Source organism: Mya arenaria, chromosome 1 (genome assembly GCF_026914265.1).
Source record: "Mya arenaria isolate MELC-2E11 chromosome 1, ASM2691426v1".
Classification (NCBI taxonomy): Eukaryota; Metazoa; Mollusca; class Bivalvia; order Myida; family Myidae; genus Mya; species Mya arenaria.
Window position 1 is genome coordinate 14,429,120 of NC_069122.1, and position 21,373 is coordinate 14,450,492.

The window sequence follows — 21,373 nt, forward strand, 5'->3', positions numbered from 1 at the left end:
AGTTTACGATATCAGAAATCTTTAAAATTAACTACGCTGCAAATAGATCGTGTAGTAATTCAATCCAGCAGTTAAACTTACTGACATTACTCTAAAAAATCTTGATTATTTATGCAACATAACACTGCATTGGCAATCAGTAAAAAGGTATACATCCGAGGTTGTTTTCGATGGACAATAACCGAGGTCATCCGAATGTTAGTCGGTTGTATCACTTCGAGATGTTCGTATCGCACTAGACCAAAGTTCGAATGCGATGTATCTTTACGCACGAAACAATACCAAATTTCAACCGACTAAAATAGCATTACTTTTATTACTAGAAATGCGATCATTCCTAAAATATTGCATGGAACATATCTAATACATGTACTTAATGATTGATGGATTGAGATAAGTAAAAGTGAAATATTAACTAAAGCTGCGTTACTATGAAACAAAGAACTATAAAACAGAGAAATAGCTTAAATATATACATTTGCATAAAGGTAAATGTATTTACAGAAGTAAGCGCACTATCAAATGATTTTGCTACAATATAAATAAATTATGAAGCAGTTTTATGCTAATAAAAGTAATATACAAATATGCATGCTCGATTTATAACAAAAGTGTTTGGTTTTGTTTGACCGAACCGATTTACAGATTTCTTTTTCACACAGTATCGCATGATGTTTTTCAAATTGTTTATGATGTACAGAAAACAAGACTCAAGTTTCAAAGGGACTAAACACAGATGACCCCCAGATCGGCAAAATGTCCTCAAAACAAGTCTAGAATCGTCAATATGAGCTAGTATGAGGCCGATAATACATCGCGAAATATATATTTTTTATGACGTTAGCGATGTAATACAATAGTAAGAATGATTCAATGCATTGTACAAAACGATATCAATTTTATGCAAGTCTTTTGACATTTTTTTCCTGACATTGCATTATCTGGTGTCTAGTCCCCTTAAAACGTAAGATTATTTCATTTTGTAAAGGTTTTCGATATGTATGTGTAGCTTTATTGGTTTTCCGATATTTTTTTTTAATTTTAATTTCTCCCTTTGTTTTAAAACAACGTTTATTTATCAATAACCAAGCTTAGCAGACTTTTTTTGTTTTGGTATCAATTTCATCTATTTGGGCAGTTTTGAGACTTTTTTTAAAGGCACTCATTTTTTGAGGATAACTCTTATAAACTATGTTTAGGCCAACGAAAAAATGAATTGCTAGATTTTCATCATTTTTTTTTCTTTTAGATTGGGGCGTTGGGTGACATTTTATTTCTTACAGTTTTCTGAAATGAATGTTTCACCTTTGAATATGCATCCTTTATAACTGCATAGGGGACCATATACATGTGTTTCCAGACGAACCCAAAAACACGATCGTTACAATGATCTTTTAAAAACGTGATTGTTATACATCTACACCAAATTTATTAATAAACGCCGTTCCCGGACAGAACTGGACCGATACACTTCTACAGACCCCAATTCAACATTTTTATATGAGACAATAAAATTTAAGGAGTGGCGGGTAAAAAGGGGGTGGGCAGGGATGAAAATCTTCCAATTAATTTGTAGTCGCCTTTGATATATTAAATCAAGTTTCAGGAAGTAATTCGGCTCATTGAACTATGATTATGAGACATTTTACGCGAAATTGGTGCCAGGGTATTTATACGTTTCCTTTTCTAACAGTCTATTGATTTCGATTAGTCCGTTGCGCCGCCTTTGTATACTGGATTCTGATTGGTTGTCACCGGGGTTCTGTATATCGGATTGTCCTCCTGAAAATATTTTAAGTGTTTTGTTATTTTCGCAAATGAAATTATAATTTCGAGAATAAAGTATTAAAAGTTAAAATAAAAGATTAAAAACACACGCACAATAATAACACTAAATTGTTCGGATACTTTTATGCTTAGATTAATAACTATATTATGTATATATATATGTAAGGAGTTCAATTATGGCGATCTACAGAGCTTGTGTACCTCCTTTTTTCCTACTCAAAAATTGTAATTGTTTTTAACCTCTGGTGCCGGATTTTTAAAATCAATCATATTTTTTTGTTAATAATAATAATATTTTTTATACTCTTATAATTCCAAACAAAATAAACCAATACCAAAATTGTCTAAAAAATATCGAAATATATTTTCAAAATATACATTTTGTACTGTATATACAAGTATATATATATCATATACACAGTACAAAATGCAGTTTTGAAAAAAACAACAATATTTTTTCACAATTTTGGTATTGTAATTTTTCGTTTGGAATTATAAGATTTTTTTGATTTAAAAAAAAAGATTGAGTTTGAAAATCAGTTGCCAGTGCTTTTAACATTACGTATGTTCAATCAAATCAATGTCAATAGAGTAGTTCATGTATTAATATGTTATTATACAATAGTAAAAGTGAGTGCGTAATTAAAAAACATAACTCAAGTTAGGAAATGTCTTAAGACGTTTTTTTTAATTACGGGCCCAGGGATATATTTAAGTTTCAGGCTACTTGGCTTGTATCTTTAGTTTTAATTGATTTATGTGTTGAGTAAATCAATAAAAAAATCAATAGGATAATTGTTCAGAGTAAAAATATAAATACAACGGGTCAAAAAGGTACCCATTAAACTTCCAGAGAAGTAACGGTTTGAAAGTTGGCAACAATGTCGTTAACAACTTTGTTTGCTTTAATAAAATTCTGAAAAATTCGGCCAAATGAAAACTTCAGGGACAAGCCCAACAGTATAACAAAAATAACATGATACATATCATTCCTCCTCTAATCAATACTTGCAAAGTATTTTTCCTATCATGCTAGATTAATTATAAGTTTTTGTTGTATTTTTTTTTACAAACTACTCGTCGGTGTACAAAGCTGCTATTCCCTTGTATATTTTGCTACTTACAATTTTGCTACTTCAATGTATATGATTACCCATTAAGCTATACTGTTGAAACAACTAATCATTTTACAGTGGTATATCAACTAGTGGAACCGTGCGCGTGTGGACTGGCCGTACAGCCGGGAAAACTTGTTGGTGTTATCACTGTTCATGATGCTTATTAAATTTGTATTTGTATGCATGCTCCAATATGTGTTCATTTTAACATATGTACTTTTATTTTCAGGTCACAAGCTCATTGTTATTGTTATTTGATATGTTATGTATGTTTGTTATTAATGTCGGAAAATAGCTCATTGAGCTAATGTTTCTTGTTAACACATACACGACTTTAAATAAAGATTCTTGTATCTTGTATCAAAACAAAAAAATAGAAACAGTTTGGAATCAGTTGGAAAGGGCCTTACGGACTATGAAATAGAGACACAAATACACAAATACAAACACCATAGACCTTTAATCATACGCGCATCGAAATAACTGTACGGATAAATGATGAAATTACCACATTGGAACGGTCAGTAAAACACGAATTACCTTGAATGCGATGCTACTGGGGGCATAAGCTAGTTTGTGTGACCTTAACCCCACAACTGTCCCACCATTGGTCAAAAATTACAAAATTAAGAAAAAGCCAGCATCAGACCATAATGACTTAAAATGTTATCTTACTTTATTTCTAAATGAGAAATATGAGAATATATTCTATTATCGACCTCACCGTGTTCAATATGCCGTGCTGGGTCTCATATTCAAACCGCGGATATTCGATCTTGTCGTAGAAGAAGTCAAGATCCTCCAAATGATGATCATTAAGAGCCCTACTCCGAGAATGCAAGCAAGGATTGGGAGGACGATAAGCAAGGCATCGGAGGGATACGTACACACTGAAAAGAGGTAAACAGAGCATAAGCGGGATACGTACACATTGATTAGAGAGGAACGGGGCATTGGCGGGAGACGTACACACTTAAAAGAGGTGAACAGAGCATTGGCGGGAGACGTACATACTGATAAAAGGTAAAAGGAGCATATGCGGGATACGTACACACTGATAAGAGGTAAACGGAACACTGGCGGGAAAGGTGCACACTGCAAAAAGGTAAACGGAGCACTAGCGGGAGAGGTACACACTGATAAAAGGAAAACGGAACATTGTGCTCCTTCAACCTATATTGTGTTCCTTTGACCTATAGTGCGACCCTTTAACCTATAGTGTTCTCTTTTAACCTATAGTGTGCTCCTTTAACATAAAGTGTGCCCATTTAACCTAATGTGTGCTCCTATAACCTAAATGTGTGCTCATTTAACCTTTAGTGTGCCCCTTTAACATAAAGTGTGCTCCTTTGACCTATAGTGTGCCCATTTAACCTATAGCGTGCTCCTTTAATCTATAGTGTGCTCCTTTAACCTATAGTGTGCCTCTTTGACCTATAGTGTGGCCATTTAACCTATAGTATGTCCCTTTAACCTATACTGTGGCCCTTTAACATAAAATGAGCTCCTTTAACCTATAGTGTCCCTTCCTAACGTATAGAGTGCCCCTTTAACATAAAGTGTGCTCCTTTAACCTATTGTGTGCTCCTTTAACCTAAAGTGTGCTCCTTTAACCTATAGTGTGCTCCTTTAACCTATAGCGTGGCCCTTTAACCGATAGTGTGCTCCTTTGACCTATAGTGTCCCCCTTTAACCAATAGTGTGCTCCTTTGACCTAAAGTGCGCCTTAATAACCTTAAGTGTACATATTTAACCTATATAGTGCCCATTTAACCTATATAGTGCCCCTTTAACCTATGTCATGTTCATTTGACCTGTAGTGTGCCCGGTAACCTATAGTGCGCCCCTTTAACCTTAAGTGTGCCCCTTTAACCTTATGTGTGCCCCTATAACCTAAAGTTTGCTCATTTAACCTCTAGTGTACCCCTTTAACATAAAGTGTGCCCTTTAACCTATAGTGTTCCCTTCAACCTATAGTGTTCCCTTTAACCTATAGTGCTCCCCTCAACCTATAGAGTGTGCTTTAACCTATAGAGTTCCCTTTAATCTATAGTGCTCCCCTCAACCTATAGAGTGCGCTTTAACCTATAGTGTTTCATTCAACCTATAGTGTACCCTTCAACCTATAGTGTTCCCTTTAACCTATAGTATTCCCCTCAACCTATAGAGTGCGCTTTAACCTATAGTGTTTCCTTCAACCTATAGTGTACCCTTCAACCTATAGAGTTCCCTTTAACCTATAGTATTCCCCTCAACCTATAGAGTGCGCTTTAACCTATAGTGTTTCCTTCAACATATAGTGTACCCTTTAACCTATAGCGTGCCCTTTAACCTATAGTGTTCCCTTCAACCTATAGTGTGCTCCTTTAACCTATAGTGTTCCCTTCAACCTATAGTGAACCCTTTAACCTATAGTGTGCCCTTTACCCTAAAGTGTTCCCTTCATCCTATAGTGTACACTTTAACCTAACGTGTGCCCTTTAACCTATAGTGTACGCTTTAACCTATAGTGTGCCCTTTAATCTTTAGTGTACCCTTTAACCTATAGTGTACGCTTTAACCTATAGTGTACGCTTTAACCTATTGTGTTCTCTTCAACCTATAGTGTGCTTCTTTAACCTATAGTGTGCCCTTTTACCTATAGTGTACCCTTTAACCTATAGTGTACGCTTTAACCTATAGTGTACGCTTTAACCTATTGTGTTCTCTTCAACCTATAAAGTACCCTTTAACTTATAGTATACGATTTAACCTATAGTGTGCCCTTTAACCTATAGTTTACCCTATCACCTATAGTGTACCCTTTCACCTATAGTGTGCTTCTTTAACCTATAGTGTGACTTTTAACCTATCGTTTACCCTTTAACCTATAGTGTACCCTTTAACCTATAGTGTACGCTTTAACCTATTGTTCCCTTTAACCTATAGTGTACGCTTTAACCTATAGTATACCCTTTAACCTATATTGTACGTTTTAAACTATAGTGTACGCTTTAACCTATTGTGTACGCTTTAACCTGTATTGTACGCTTTAACCTATAGTGTGCCCTTTAACCTATAGTTTACCCTTTAACCTATAGTGTGCCCTTTAACCTAAAGTATGCCCTTCAACCTATAGTGTACCCTTTAACGTAAATTGCACCCATTTAACTTATATTGTGCCACTTCACTTTAACTTATATTGTACCATTTTAACCTAAAGTGTGTCCCTTTAACCTGAATTGTGGATCGGATACCTATAGATTGCCTCTTGAACCAATAGTGTGCCCCTTTAACCTGTATTAACTCTAATCAGTGTGTACGTATCCGCCAATGTCCCGTCTACCTCTAATCAGTGGGTACTATCCCGCCACTGCCCTAACTACCTTTTATCAGTGGGTACTATCTCGCCACTGCCCCATCTACCTTTTATCAGTGGGTGCTATCCCGCCACTGCCCCATTTACCACTCCTCAGTGGGTACTATCCCGCCACTGCCCCATTTACCACTCATCAGTGGGTACTATCCCGCCACTGCCCCATCTACCTTTTATCAGTGGGTGCTATCCCGCCACTGCCCCATTTACCACTCATCAGTGGGTACTATCCCGCCACTGCCCCATCTACCCTTTATCAGTTGGTACTATCCCGCCACTGCCCCATCTACCTTTTATCAGTGGGTGCTATCCCGCCACTGCCCCATCTACCTTTTATCAGTGGGTGCTATCCCGCCAATGCCCCATTCACCTCTTATCAGTTGGTGCTATCCCGCCAATTCCCCGTTTACCACTCATCAGTGTGTACGAATAGGTTAAAAAGGCAACCTTTAGGTTAAAGGGGCACAACTTATTTTTAAGGGACAAAGTACAGTTTAAAGGGGTATACTACAGGTTAAAAAAAGCTCACTATAGGTAAAAGGGGCACACTATATGTTAAAGGGGCACACTTTATGTTGAAGGACCAAAGTATAGGTTAAAGGAGCACACTGTAGGTTAAAATGGCATACTTTAGGTTAACAGTCCTCACTATTTGTTAGAGCGGCATAATATAGGTTAAACGGCACACTTAAGGTACAAGTAGCACAATTTCAGTTCAATAGGCACACTTTAGGTTAAAGGAGCAACCTATGGGTCAAAGGGACATACTATAGGTTAAAGGGCACACGTTCGGTTAAAGGGGTACACTAAATGTTGAATGGGTATAGAAAAGGTTAATGTTGCACATTGCAGGTTAGAAGAGCACAATTTAGGTTTAAACCATACTATATCTACAGGGGTTCACAATAGGTTAACTATAGGTTAAAGGGGCACTCTATAGGTTAAAGGGGCACACTATAGGTTAAAGGGCACATTTTAGGTTAAAGGATCACATAAAAGGTTAAATGATGCAGTTTAGGTTAATGGGGCACAATACAGGTCATATGGGGCATATAGGGCACACTATACCTTAAAGAAATACATTAAAGGTTAAAGGCCACAATATAGGTTATAGGTTAAAGGGGCACACTATAGATTGGCGGGACATTCTATATCTTAAAGGGCTAGAGAAAAGGTTAAAGGGGCCCAATATGGGTTAAAGGGCACACTATAGGTAAAAGGGGCCATATAGGTTAAAAGGGTAAACTTTAGGTTAAAGAGGCCCAATATAGGATAAAAGGCGAATTTTAGGTTGAAGAGGCCCAATATAGGTTAAAAGGGCACACTATATGTTAAAGGGGATTACTATAGGTTTAAGTTCACACTTAAAAATGGCCAATATAGGTTAAAAAGCACACTATATGTTAAAGGGACACAGTATAGGTTAAAGGGACACGCTATAGGTACGAGATGAACTCTTTAAGTTAAATTGGCATAAGAGGTTAAAGGGGCAAATTATAGTTTTAATAATTAAAATCAAATGAGTTAAACATAATATGTCTCGTCTCGTGTGACAGTGCTATAAAAACTGGGTAGCTCTAATCTGGGTAACATTCTGTTTGTGCACTTTGCTCCAAAAAAACTAAAATGACTAATGATCTAATCGGAACACTCGCCGAATGTGCACTGCACTCGTGCGAGTATAGATAAGCTTGCACACACATACACACGCACGCACGCACGCACGCACGCCAGCACGCACGTTCGCAAGCAAGCACACACGCACACACAGACACCGAGCTTTAACTAATACACGCAAAACAAAGATATATAAGGTCACTTACCTCTCTGGTTGGCGATGTTGAGCCAGACAGTATCGTTTGAACACTCCACTAAGTAGTTGCGTATACATTCCTTCGACTCAATGAAGCCACAGGGATCGGGATCTTAAATCAGAAGGAGACAAGGGTTAAGCGTGATACGCATGCGTCAGCCCAAATTTGCTTTTAAAACTGTTAATTAGGGACTTGAGAAAAACAACATTTTCCCCGGCGCTAGTTGGCATTAGATCAAAGAACGGACTTAAAAACACCACCGTTTATTTCAAGGCTCACTTTTAACATTTGTTTTGAAATTTTAGTTCGTACTTTTCGTCCAAATCAAACGTCACTGTGTAAAGGGCTGTGTCACTATTTGAACGTCGTCAGCTCCGAAATGACGTAAGATTTGCATATAATTTGAAGCTCTTTATTACAAACGGTACATATTATCAAGTGTCGTTTTATATTCTTTCAAAGCATTTGATAAAAGGAAAATATGTTTGTTAAGCAAATGATCGTTATCAATTTCAATTTGAGAACAACAACAATGAATGTAAAGCTTTTGGTGTTCACTCGGAGAAACTTATTGCGATCTGACAACAACAACAATAACAACAGCAGCAGCAGCAGCAGCAGCAATAACAAAAGCAACAACACCATCAAAAATAACAACACTAACAACAACAACAAAAACAAAAACAACAGCAGCAGCAGTAACAACAACAAAAAAATAACAACAACAATAACAACAAAAACAACAGTAGCAACAACAACACTTACCTTTTTGCGTAGACGATCAAAATATCGCATCAGCAAATGATTGCCACAATTTATATAGTCAGGCGCTATTATCGTCTAAATCATGAAATCACAAGGATGAGATGACATTATGTTATAACCTACCATTGAATTTGTTGACCATTGTGACAAGAAGATTCGGGCAGCTTGACTGACACGCGAGCGGAATAGCTGTCTCGTTGATCTGCTTTTCATTTTCTACGATACACTGGACACATTTTCTGTACCGGCATTTGCTACACCTTTCACATTTCTGAATTGACCAATCATCAGTTAAAATAATAATAAATAATATACTGACTGAAAATATAAAAATATTATCGACATAAAATTGAAGCCCGTTGACTCGACCTCCCAGGGACAACGAAACACGGAAAATTGGACCCAAGCGGAGTTGCTATCCAGTTCGAGCCATCGAGGAATTCGAGAAAAGCGAGTTCGAGCCAACGAAATTTGACTGTACTAAGTTTGACAAATAACTTTATTGATTGCCTTCAATTTAAAGAAATTGATCATTTATGTACAGTTCGAGCCAACGAGGAATTCGAGCAAAGCGAGTTCGAGCAAACGAAGTTTGACTGTACAAAGTTTGACAAATGACTTTATTTATTGAGGGTAACTCTTTAAGCTAAGTAATCAAACTTAATTACTTTATGGCCTTCATAAACAATATAACAGCAATGCAAACAAACGGAGAAAACACATCCGCGTTTTCTTTTTTGAGCGCATATGCATTTTGTCACTTACAGGACACTCTCCGCACGTTGGTCCTTCATAGTCGGGTTCGCATTCACACTTTCCGCAATTACACGTTCCATGGCCATTACACTCCATCTGAAAAAATAACTCTAAAAATATCACACACAAAATAAAATTATTATGCAAAATACTTCTCCCTTACACCGTTAATATGTATATACAATTTCAAGTCAAAAACATTTGAAGTTAAGGGGAAAAAATAAACCTGTCCTGGTGTCGGGGGCCGGACGTACAGACGGGACAAAGTGATTCCTATAAACCCTTAACCACCAAGTGATGGAGATTCAATACTAATCATAGCCGTACCCCTGTTTCCGGATGTTTACAATTGCGTTTCGGAGGGCATTCACAGTGATGGCCATCATAATCGTCCTTACATAGACATCTTCCGCAAGTACATTGCCCTTGATCTGAAATGTGTTTCATTTTAAGGTTAAACTCAAAGTCCTTTGATTAGAATGTTAAAATAAATGGCCAACTGAGTGAATGATTTAATGAGGAATGTCTAATGATAAGGACATAAATACTATTGATTATGGACCCTGACTAAAATAGTTTAACAAATAGGGCATTTTTCTGCCAAAAAGCAATTCCAAAGTCCTTATATCGGTAATGATTCGATAAAACGAAATAAATTTTATTATGATGGATGAATACTGCCATTTCAAGTTCACTATAGGTTAAAGGGGCACTCTATAGGTTAAAGGGGCACACTATAGGTTAAAGGGCACATTTTAGGTTAAAGGATCACGCAAAATGTTGAATGATGCAGTTTAGGTTAATGGAGCACAATACAGGTCATTTGGGCATGCTAAAGGTGTTTAAAGGGCACACTATACCTTAAAGAAATACATTAAAGGTTAAAGGCCACAATATAGGCTATAGGTTAAAGGGGCACACTATAGATTGGAGGGACATTCTATATCTTAAAGGGCTAGAGAAAAGGTTAAAGGGGCCCAATATAGGTTAAAGGGCACACTATAGGTAAAAGGGGCCATATAGGTTAAAAGGGTAAACTTTAGGCTAATGAGGCCCAATATAGGATAAAAGGCGAATTTTAGGTTAAAGAGGCCCAATATAGGTTAAAAGGGCACACTATATGTTAAAGGGGATTACTACAGGATTAAGTTCACACTTTACGTTAAAAAGGGCACACTATAGGTTAAAAAGCACTTTATATGTTAAAGGGACACAGTATAGGTTAAAGGGACACTCTATAGGTTCGAGGTGAACTCTTAAGTTAAATTGGCATAAGAGGTTAAAGGGGCAAATTATAGTTTTAATAATTAAAATCGAATGAGTTAAACATAATATGTCTCGTCTCGTGTGACAGTGCTATAAACACTGGGTAGCTCTAATCAGGGTAACATTCTGTTTGTGCACTTTGCTCCAAATTGACTAATAATCTAATCGGAACACTCGCCGAATGTGCACTGCACTCGTGCGAGTATAGATAAGCTAACTAAACACACACACGCACGCACGCACGCACGCACGCCAGCACGCATGTTCGAAAGCAAGCACACACGCACACACAGACACCGAGCTTTAATTAATACACGCAAAACAAAGAAATATAAGGTCACTTACCTCTCTGGTTGGCGATATTGAGCCGGACAGTATCGTTTGAACACTCCACTAAGTAGTTGCGTATACATTTCTTCGACACAATGAAACCACAGGGATCGGGATCTTAAATCAGAAGGAAATAAGGGTTTAGCGTGATACGCATGCGTCAGCTCAATTTGCTTTTGAAACTGTTAATTAGGGACTTGGGAAAAACAACATTTTCCCCGGCGCTAGTTGGCATTAGATCAAAGAACGGACTTACAAACACCACCGTTTATTTCAAGGCTCACTTTCAACATTTGTTTTGAAATTTTAGTTCGTACTTTTCTTCCAAATCAAACGTCACTGTGTAAAGGGCTGTGTCACAATTTGAACGTCGTCAGCTCCGAAATGAGGTAAGATTTGCATATAATTTGAGGCTCTTTATTACAAACGGTACATATTATCAAGTGTCGTTTTATATTCTTTCAAAGCATTTGATAAAAGGAAAATATGTTTGTTAAGTAAACGATCGTTATCAATTTCAATTTGAGAACAACAACAATGAATGAAAAGCTTTTGGTGTTTACTCGGAGGAACTTATTGCGATCTGACAACCACAACAATAACAACAACAGCAACAGCAGCAGCAGCAACAACAACAACAGAAGCAGCAACAACAAAAGCAACAACACCATTAACAATAACAACACTAACAACAACAACAACAAAAACAAAAACAGCAGCAGTAACAACAACAAAAACAATAACAACAACAACAAAAACAACAGTAGCAGCAACAAAAACAACAGTAGCAGCAACAACAACAACAACAACACTTACCTTTTTGCGTAGACGATCAAAATATCGCATCAGCAAATGATTGCCACAATTTATATAGTCACGCGCTATTATCGTCTAAATCATGAAATCACAAGGATGAGATGACATTATGTTATAACCTACCATTGAATTTGTTGACCATTGTGACAAGAAGATTCGGGCAGCTTGACTGACACGCGAGCGGAATAGCTGTCTCGTTGATCATGGCTGTCTGCTTTTCATTTTCTACGATACACTTGACACATTCTCTGTACCGGCATTTGCTACACCTTTCACATTTCTGAATTGACCAATCATCAGTTAAAATAATAATAAATAATATACTGACTGAAAATATAAAAATGTTATCGACATAAAGTTGAACCCCGTTGACTCGACCTCCCAGGGACATCGAAACACGGAAAATTGGACCCAAGCGGAGTTGCTATCCAGTTCGAGCCATCGAGGAATTCGAGAAAAGCGAGTTCGAGCCAACGAAATTTGAATATACTAATTTGACAAATAACTTTATTGATTGCTTTCAATTTAAAGAAATCGATCTTTTATATACAGTTCGAGCCAACGAGGAATTCGAGCAAAGCGAGTTCGAGCAAACGAAGTTTGACTGTACAAAGTTTGACAAATAACTTTATTTACTGAGGGTAACTCATTAAGCTACGTAATCAAACCTAATCACTTTATGGCCTTCATAAACAATATAACAGCAATGCAAACAAACGGAGAAAACACATTCGCGTTTTCTTTTTTGAGCGCAAATGCATTTTGTCACTTACAGGACACTCTCCGCACGTTGGTCCCTCATAGTCGGGTTCGCATTCACACTTTCCGCACTTACACGTTCCATGGCCATTACACTCCATCTGAAAAAAAAAACTCTAAAAATATCACACACAAAATAAAGTTATTATGCAAAATACTTCTCCTTTACACCGTCAATATGTGTATACAATTTCAAGTCAAAAACATTTGAAGTTAAGGGGAAAAAATAAACCTGTCCTGGTGTCCGAGGCCGGACGTACGGACGGGACAAAGTGATTCGTATAAACCCTTAACCACCAAGTGATGGAGATTCAATACTAATCATAGCCGTACCCCTGTTTCCGGATGTTTACAATTGCGTTTCGGAGGGCATTCACAGTGATGACCATCATAATCGTCCTTACATAGACATCTTCCGCAATTACATTGCCCATGATCTGAAATGTGTTTCATTTTAAGGTTAAACTCCAAGTCCTTTGATTAGAATGTTAAAATAAATGGCCAACTGAGTGAATGATTAAATGAGGAATGTCTAATGATAAGGACATAAATACTATTGATTATGGACCCTGACTAAAATAGTTTTACAAAAAGGTCATTTTTCTGCCAAAAAACAGTTCCAAAGTCCTTATATCGGTAATGATGCAGGAAAACGAAATAAATTTTATTATGGTTGATGAATACTGCCATTTCAAGTTCACTATAGGTTAAAGGGGCACTCGATAGGTTAAAGGGGCACACTATAGGTTAAAGGGCACATTTTAGGTTAAAGGATCACACAAAAGGTTGAATGATGCAGTTTAGGTTAATGGAGCACAATACAGGTCATATGGGCATGCTATAGGTGTTTAAAGGGCACACTATACCTTAAAGAAATACATTAAAGGTTAAAGGCCACAATATAGGTTATAGGTTAAAGGGGCACACTATAGATTGGAGGGACATTCTACATCTTAAAGGGCTAGAGAAAAGGTTAAAGGAGCCCAATATAGGTTAAAGGGCACACTATAGGTAAAAGGGGCCATATAGGTTAAAAGGGTAAACTTTAGGTTAAAGAGGCCCAATATAGGATAAAAGGCGAATTTTAGGTTAAAGAGGCCCAATATAGGTTAAAAGGGCACATTATATGTTAAAGGGACGCAGTATAGGTTAAAGGGACACTTTATAGGTACGAGGTGAACTCTTAAGTTAAATTGGCATAAGAGGTTAAAAGGGCAAATTATAGTTTTAATAATTAAAATCAAATGAGTTAAACATAATATGTCTCGTCTCGTGTGACAGTGCTATAAACACTGGGTAGCTCTAATCTGGGTAACATTCTGTTTGTGCACTTTGCTCCAAATTGACTAATAATCTAATCGGAACACTCGCCGAATGTGCACTGCACTCGTGCGAGTATAGATAAGCTAACTATACACACACACACACGCACGCACGCACGCACCCACACCAGCACGCACGTTCGCAAGCAAGCACACACGCACACACAGACACCGAGCTTTAATTAATACACGCAAAACAAAGAAATATAAGGTCACTTACCTCTCTGGTTGGCGATGTTGAGCCGGACAGTATCGTTTGAACACTCCACTAAGTAGTTGCGTATACATTTCTTCGACTCAACGAAGACACAGGGATCGGAATCTTAAATCAGAAGGAGATAAGGGTTTAGCGTGATACGCATGCGTCAGCTCAATTTGCTTTTAAAACTGTTAATTAGGGACTTGGGAAAAACAACATTTTCCCCGGCGCTAGTTGGCATTAGATCAAAGAACGGACTTAAAAACACCACCGTTTATTTCAAGGCTCACTTTTAACATTTGTTTTTAAATTTTAGTTCGCACTTTTCGTCCAAATCAAACGTCACTGTGTAAAGGGCTGTGTCACAATTTGAACGTCGTCAGCTCCGAAATGACGTAAGATTTGCATATAATTTGAGGCTCTTTATTACAAACGGTACATATTATCAAGTGTTGTTTTATATTCTTTCAAAGCATTTGATAAAAGGAAAATATGTTTGTTAAGTAAACGATCGTTATCAATTTCAATTTGAGAACAACAACAATTCATGTAAAGCTTTTGGTGGTCACTCGGAGAAACTCATTGCGATCTGACAACAACAACAATAATAATAACAACAGCAGCAGCAGCAGCAACAGCAACAACAACAAAAGCAACAACACCATTAACAATAACAACACTAACAACAACAACAAAACAACAGCAGCAGTAACAACAACAAAAACAATAACAACAACAACAACAGCAACAACAAAAACAACAGTTGCAGCAACAACAACAACAACACTTACCTTATATGCGTAGACGATCAAAATATAGCATCAGCAAATGATTGCCACAATTTATATAGTCACGCGCTATTATCGTCTATATTATGAAATCACAAGGATGAGATTGTAAGTATCTTCCATGGCCGAGAGTGTAAGATACGTTCATTCCGACCTGAGCGTAGGGTGTTTTGCGGAAACGAGGTTTACCGAGTTTCCGCAAAACACCCTGCGCGAGGGTTGGGATGAACCTATCTTACACGAGCGGCTATGGTAGATGCTTTTTCTCCCACCTCAGTTAAACAAAATTAAGTAAAAAAAAAATGTATTTTTTTGCCGAAACTCTTTGTGCTAAGTGAAAATAATTGCGTACGGATATGCGATAATTCGTGGTTGTCATGGATATTCGCGCAGTGATTCAGAGTATGTAAATGGTCTGATCGGTCTTTAAATAGTTCTAAGAAGAGTGAAGCATTATTTCTTGAAAGTTGCGTGAAAACTGTTTTCTGGTGACATTTGAAGCGAGAAATAATTAACTCGCGTTCTAAATATTGCCACCAGACAAGGTTTCCATGATGCGCTACAGACGACAGTCTTCAACAAGGGAGGTAATTACACTGTGGTGACCATTAAAAGATGTTCCATACGGGCATTTTATCTTCGCCCGTGGGCAAGATAAGAATTTCTAGCATGGTTAAATTAATGGATCTACTTATCTGAGGTGGGAGAAGACATTTTTACTTCATTTTGTTTAACTGAGATGGGAGAAAGAGCATCTACCATAGCCGCTCGTGTAAGATAGGTTCATCCCGACCCTAGCGCAGGGTGATTTGCGGAAACTCGGTAAACCTCGTTTCCACAAAACACCCTACGCTCGGGTCGGAATGAACGTATCTTACACTCTCGGCCATGGAAGATAGTTATAATGTTATAACCTACCATTGAATTTGTTGACCATTGTGACTAGAAGATTCGGGCAGCTTGACTGACACACGAACGGAATAGCTGTCTCGTTGATCATGGCTGTCTGCTTTTCATTTTCTACGATACACTTGACACAGTCTCTGTACCGGCATTTGCTACACCTTTCACATTTCTGAATTGACCAATCATCAGTTAAAATAATAATAAATAATATATTTACTGAAAATATAAAAATGTTATCGACATACAATTGAACCCCGTTGACTCGACCTCCCAGGGACAACGAAACACGGAAAATTGGACCCAAGCGGAGTTGCTATCCAGTTCGAGCCATCGAGGAATTCGAGAAAAGTGAGTTCAAGCCAACGAAATTTGACTGTACTAAGTTTGAAAAATAACTTTATTGATTGCCTTAAATTTAAAGAAATCGATCATTTATATACAGTTCGAGCCAACGAGGAATTCGAGCAAAGCGAGTTCGAGCAAACGAAGTTTGACTGTTCAAAGTTTGACAAATGACTTTATTTATTGAGGGTAACTCATTAAGCTACGTAATCAAACTTAATTACTTTATGGCCTTCATAAACAATATAACAGCAATGCAAACAAACAGAGAAAACACATCCGTGTTTTCTTTTTTGAGCGCATATACATTTTGTCACTTACAGGACACTCTCCGCACGTTGGTCCCTCATAGTCGGGTTCGCATTCACACTTTCCGCACTTACACGTTCCATGGCCATTACACTCCATCTGAAAAAATAACTCTATATATATCACACACAAAATAAAATTATTATGCAAAATACTTCTCCTTTACACCGTCAATATGTGTATACAAGTTCAAGTCAAAAACATTTGAAGTTAAGGGGAAAAATAAACCAGTCCTGGTATCCGAGGCCGGACGTACGGACCAAGATGGAGATTCAATACCCGTACCCCTGTTTCCGGATGTTTACAATTGCGTTTCGGAGGGCATTCACAGTGTTGACCATCATAATCGTCCTTACATAGACATCTTCCGCAAGTACATTGCCCTTGATCTGAAATGTGTTTCATTTTAAGGTTAAACTCCAAGTCCTTTTGTTAGAATGTTAAAATAAATGGCCAACTGAGTGAATGATTTAATGAGGAATGTCTAATGATAAGGACATAAATACTATTGATTATGGACCCTGACTAAAATAGTTTAACAAATAGGGCATTTTTCTACCAAAAAACAATTCCAAAGTCCTTATATCGGTAATGATGCGATGAAACGAAATAAATGTTTTTATGTTGGATGAATACTGCCATTTCAAGTGTCCGCGTTTTAATGGCGAAAATGCAAATATTTGACAAAAAGCTTATACGCGAAAAGGTAAAAAAGACGACAAAATTATTCTTTCAATTTCGATACGTCGCCTCAAAGTTTGAAAAAGCAATGAATTAATTTGTTTTATAACGTCATGTGCATGTCAACCAGAAGGCAAACAAACAACAGTTATTTTGATTGCGTAGATTTGTGTATATAAGAAATACTATGTCCGTCGTTTTAATTAATGTTTTATCACTTCGAATTGCTTGTGCACGGTCAAGTTCGATTAATGTTATACGCAAGTGTATTTTCGCAGAAAATAGTGATTTGATTAACTGAAGATCCGATGGAGCATTTAAAAGTCCAAATGGCATTCAATCAAAAATTATAGTTAATGTCAAAATTGCATTTTATGTATAGGGTTATCCCCCTATGTGTTGCTGGGTGTCTCAATGATGCTGGTGTTTCGTGTGTGTATTGATATTGACTTGAACAAAGTAGTGTCATATTCTAGCCTTGTTGTCTTACTCTCCCTTTAATAATGCACTCTTACGCCCAGATAAGATTTACCACAATTAATAATATTGTTTTAATGTTTCATAAAGAATGAATAAATGTCGGAAACAATGGTTCTTATGAAGGATACCGACTTTAGTTTGAAAGAAATGAGAATAAAACATGGTGTTTCTACCTTATGAGACTATAGTAGATCACAGTAAATCTTTTAGCATTCACCAATCATTTAATATTTTTGCACTTTTTGCTATTAAATACACGGTTACAATCTAATTATCAGTAATTTATATTTCCATAAATGCATTATTTAGTAAGTAGCTATAGTTAAAGGTTGATCAGTCAAAATTGATGTTTGTTATACATGTGTATATGTTAATTTTGAATAAGTGGTCACTTTAAAGTTGCACTCTTACAGATTATCATTTGAATGAGCCATTTTTTTGCGTTAATATCTAAAAACCAGTAATATAGTACTGCAGACAAATATTAGATCGCAGTGTTTCATATTTCCGTTCGGAAATTAATGTTTTAATGGCTAAAAGCGTTAATAGCCCTTTAAGAAAAAATACATAAAATATGATTTTTTATAAAGTACATATGAAAACTTGATTTTTTGACAGCAGTCTTATATCACTGGTTTTGATGTTTTTTCGCAAAACTTGGCTCTTTCCAAGGCACAAAAACAAAAAAAGTCAAATGTTCAATCTGTGAGAGCTCAACTAGAAGACCAAGAAATGGAGCATATAGGGAAAACAAATCTAGTTTTCAGAGCTGATGGTATTGACCGGAAAAAAGTAGTAAAAATCGTAAGCCAATGGCTAAATCACCATGTACCACAATTTATACAATACTTTTAATTTACCAAAAAGGATGAATAGATATCGAAAGCAATGCTTCTTATGAAAGATGCTGTGTTTATTTTGAAAGAAAGATGCAGAAAACACGATAGTTGATCACTGTTTATCTTTTAGCACTCACCAGTCATTTAATGTTTGTGCGTTTTCAGCTAATAAATATACGGTTACAATCGTGTTACCAATTATTTTACATAAATGCATATTTAGTAAGTAGTTAAAGGTTTATCACTCAAAATGTATGTGTGTTTTACATGTGTATGTATTGATTTTAAATACGAATGCCTCTTTAACACTTACTGCTGCATTTCTCCGTGCTTCCTGGCTTGATGCACATGTTGTTGTTACATTCACAATACGGACCTAAGTAGTTCCTCAGGCACACACACTGGCCACATTTACATGTACCTTGGTCCTCGCAAACTTTTGTACCATTGTCCCTTGAAAAAATGGAGAGAAAACATATTAATATCTAATAATTATTTTTTTCATAATTTATTTTAATTTTTTAGATTTTTTTTATGTTTTGATGCGTTTTGTTTGTAATGCTTTATTGTCTCTATGACATATTTTTACCTTAGCTTAAAGCTGCACTCTCACAGATTTACCGTTTTTACAGCATTATTTTTTGTCATCGAATGAGCAATTTATTGCGTAAATATCTGCAAACCAGGGAACAAATAAGGCAGCAGACAAAAGATCAGATCGCAGATGGCTTATTTCCGTTCGAAAAATAATGTTTTATGGCTAAAAGCGTTACTTACGGTTAAAGAAAAATGCATTAAACATCAATTTTTGAACTTAAAAAACAAAAATGCGATCTACTTTTTTTTGGCATCAGTCTTATATCATTGGTTTTCATGCATTTTTGCATACATTGACTTGTTCCAAGTCAAAAAATCAAAAAGTTATCAAAACGTTCAATCTGTGAGAGTGAAGCTTTAAAAAAGACAAACAGTAAATACTGTCTATGATTCTGTGCGTTTACATATCTTATTTGAGCTGAAGATAAATGTTATGTCTGCTTGTTCATGGCCAATCTATACACATTTGATTCATTAAGAGACCTGAAATAATATCTTAATGATTAAGAAAGGCTCATTCGCTACGCCAACATCACCCATTCTTAATCATAAAGGTTTTACTTCACGTCATCTTACAATTGCATAATTTAATTGTAGATGTGATTTTATGTTTCAAATCAGGTGTGACATTGTGTTCTGTTATGTAAATATAAATGCAGGATAATTGTTTGGTGCAGTGTAAGATCGTACTATATTTCATCGAAAGAGCACCGGAAGCCATATTTCACGAGCGGTATAGCCACGAGTGAATATTTAGTTTTGGTGTTCACCAGATGAAATATAATGCGATCTTAAACTGAAACAAACAAACTTGTCTCTTTATTATATGCCTTAAAAGGATTTTTAAATGACAGTTTAATGTAGTTTTACAGAAAAGCGCACCAAATTGTGTGCAAACGTAACTTTATTTTGAAAATTGTGTCGAAGCTCTATGCACGCTAACGTTAAATTTGGAAATGAATGCCGGCTTAAATTTCAAAGCAGTGAAAAATATGCAAATGTTATTTCAAATTTTGAAACAGTGAAATATCATTTTTATTTCACTCATAAATCTCTATAAACCACAGAAAGCATAAAACAAATATAGTTACTTTCTACATTTCGCCTCTTGCTGCACAGTATCCCCTTCCTTATTATCACATTGACAGAACTCGCCGCTTCGTCCCGGTCTACACTTACAAACCCCGCATTCGTAGGTCCCGTTACCTTGGGAACATTTTTCTTGGTCCAGCTCCTAAATTTCAAGAACATTTATCTTAAAAGATATTCATTTACATACATTAAGATGGCAAAACTTGTGATTCAAGAAAATACAATATATCTTAAAATGTATTAATTTACACACATTTAGATGGCTAAACTCGTGACTCAAGAAAATATATCTTAAAATGTATTCATTTATATACATTTAGATGGCAAAACTCGTGACTTAAGACCATGTATCTTAAAATGTATTCATTTACATATATCTACATTTCAAGAGCCGTAACTGATGTTGGCAAAACTCTACATTACTGTCATTGCCCGACTTTGTTTTATCATATAAACAATAATTCTGATTAAAATCTGCATTTATCCGCCCTTCGTATCTCTCTATTCGCTAACTAATTTTTTTTTTGCTCAAAAACGGAAAAAAATAGTTAGGGTCGGCGCATTTTTATAGGTACGGTCGGATTACCCGAAACGGACATATCTATTTCTAGGCCTAAGTGGAAAGATATAAAGAGTGAATTTCTAATTAAAAAAAATGCGCAAAACGGCGAAGAATTAAAAAGTCGTAAGCGATGTGATACATCAGTAAGTAAGATTAAATGCGTTGTACAAAACCATATAAATTTTAAGCAGGATTTTGACATTTTTTTCTTTCTTGCAATTGTATCATCTGGTGTCTAGTCCGTTTAAGACTTTTACATAAAATTATATATAAGATTGTCAATTTTTTTTCTTATTTAGCAAAATAAAGATTGAGTAAGGAATTTGACTTAATAAAATAAACTACTTAAGTCTGCTAGGCTTAAGATCATTCGAGAAATTTAGACCCATTGTCCATCTATCCTCTTACAAGCCCGATGCTTAGGATTCCTTGTTAATTTGCTTCCATAATCAGCTGTGTGAAGTTAGCTAAACATACGACATTGGACAT

The 21,373-nt window shown here is 36.3% G+C and overlaps 1 protein-coding gene across 1 annotated transcript; it reads right to left on the reverse strand.

Moving 5' to 3' along the window:
- Window positions 1-619: 619 nt before the first annotated feature.
- Window positions 620-20,460, reverse strand: LOC128207905 (integrin beta-like protein 1). The gene is made up of 16 exons (XM_052911132.1): window positions 20,322-20,460; window positions 18,947-19,086; window positions 16,919-17,022; window positions 16,646-16,732; window positions 15,995-16,151; window positions 14,310-14,411; window positions 13,101-13,204; window positions 12,782-12,868; window positions 12,132-12,288; window positions 11,208-11,309; window positions 9,924-10,027; window positions 9,606-9,692; window positions 8,964-9,111; window positions 8,085-8,186; window positions 3,631-3,796; window positions 620-1,782 (listed from the first exon to the last, which is right to left on the reverse strand). Exons 2-15 carry the CDS (start codon window positions 18,981-18,983, stop codon window positions 3,636-3,638), a joined length of 1,539 nt encoding a protein of 512 aa, XP_052767092.1. The 5' UTR covers window positions 18,984-19,086; window positions 20,322-20,460; the 3' UTR covers window positions 620-1,782; window positions 3,631-3,635.
- Between the last annotated feature and the right edge of the window lie 913 nt (window positions 20,461-21,373).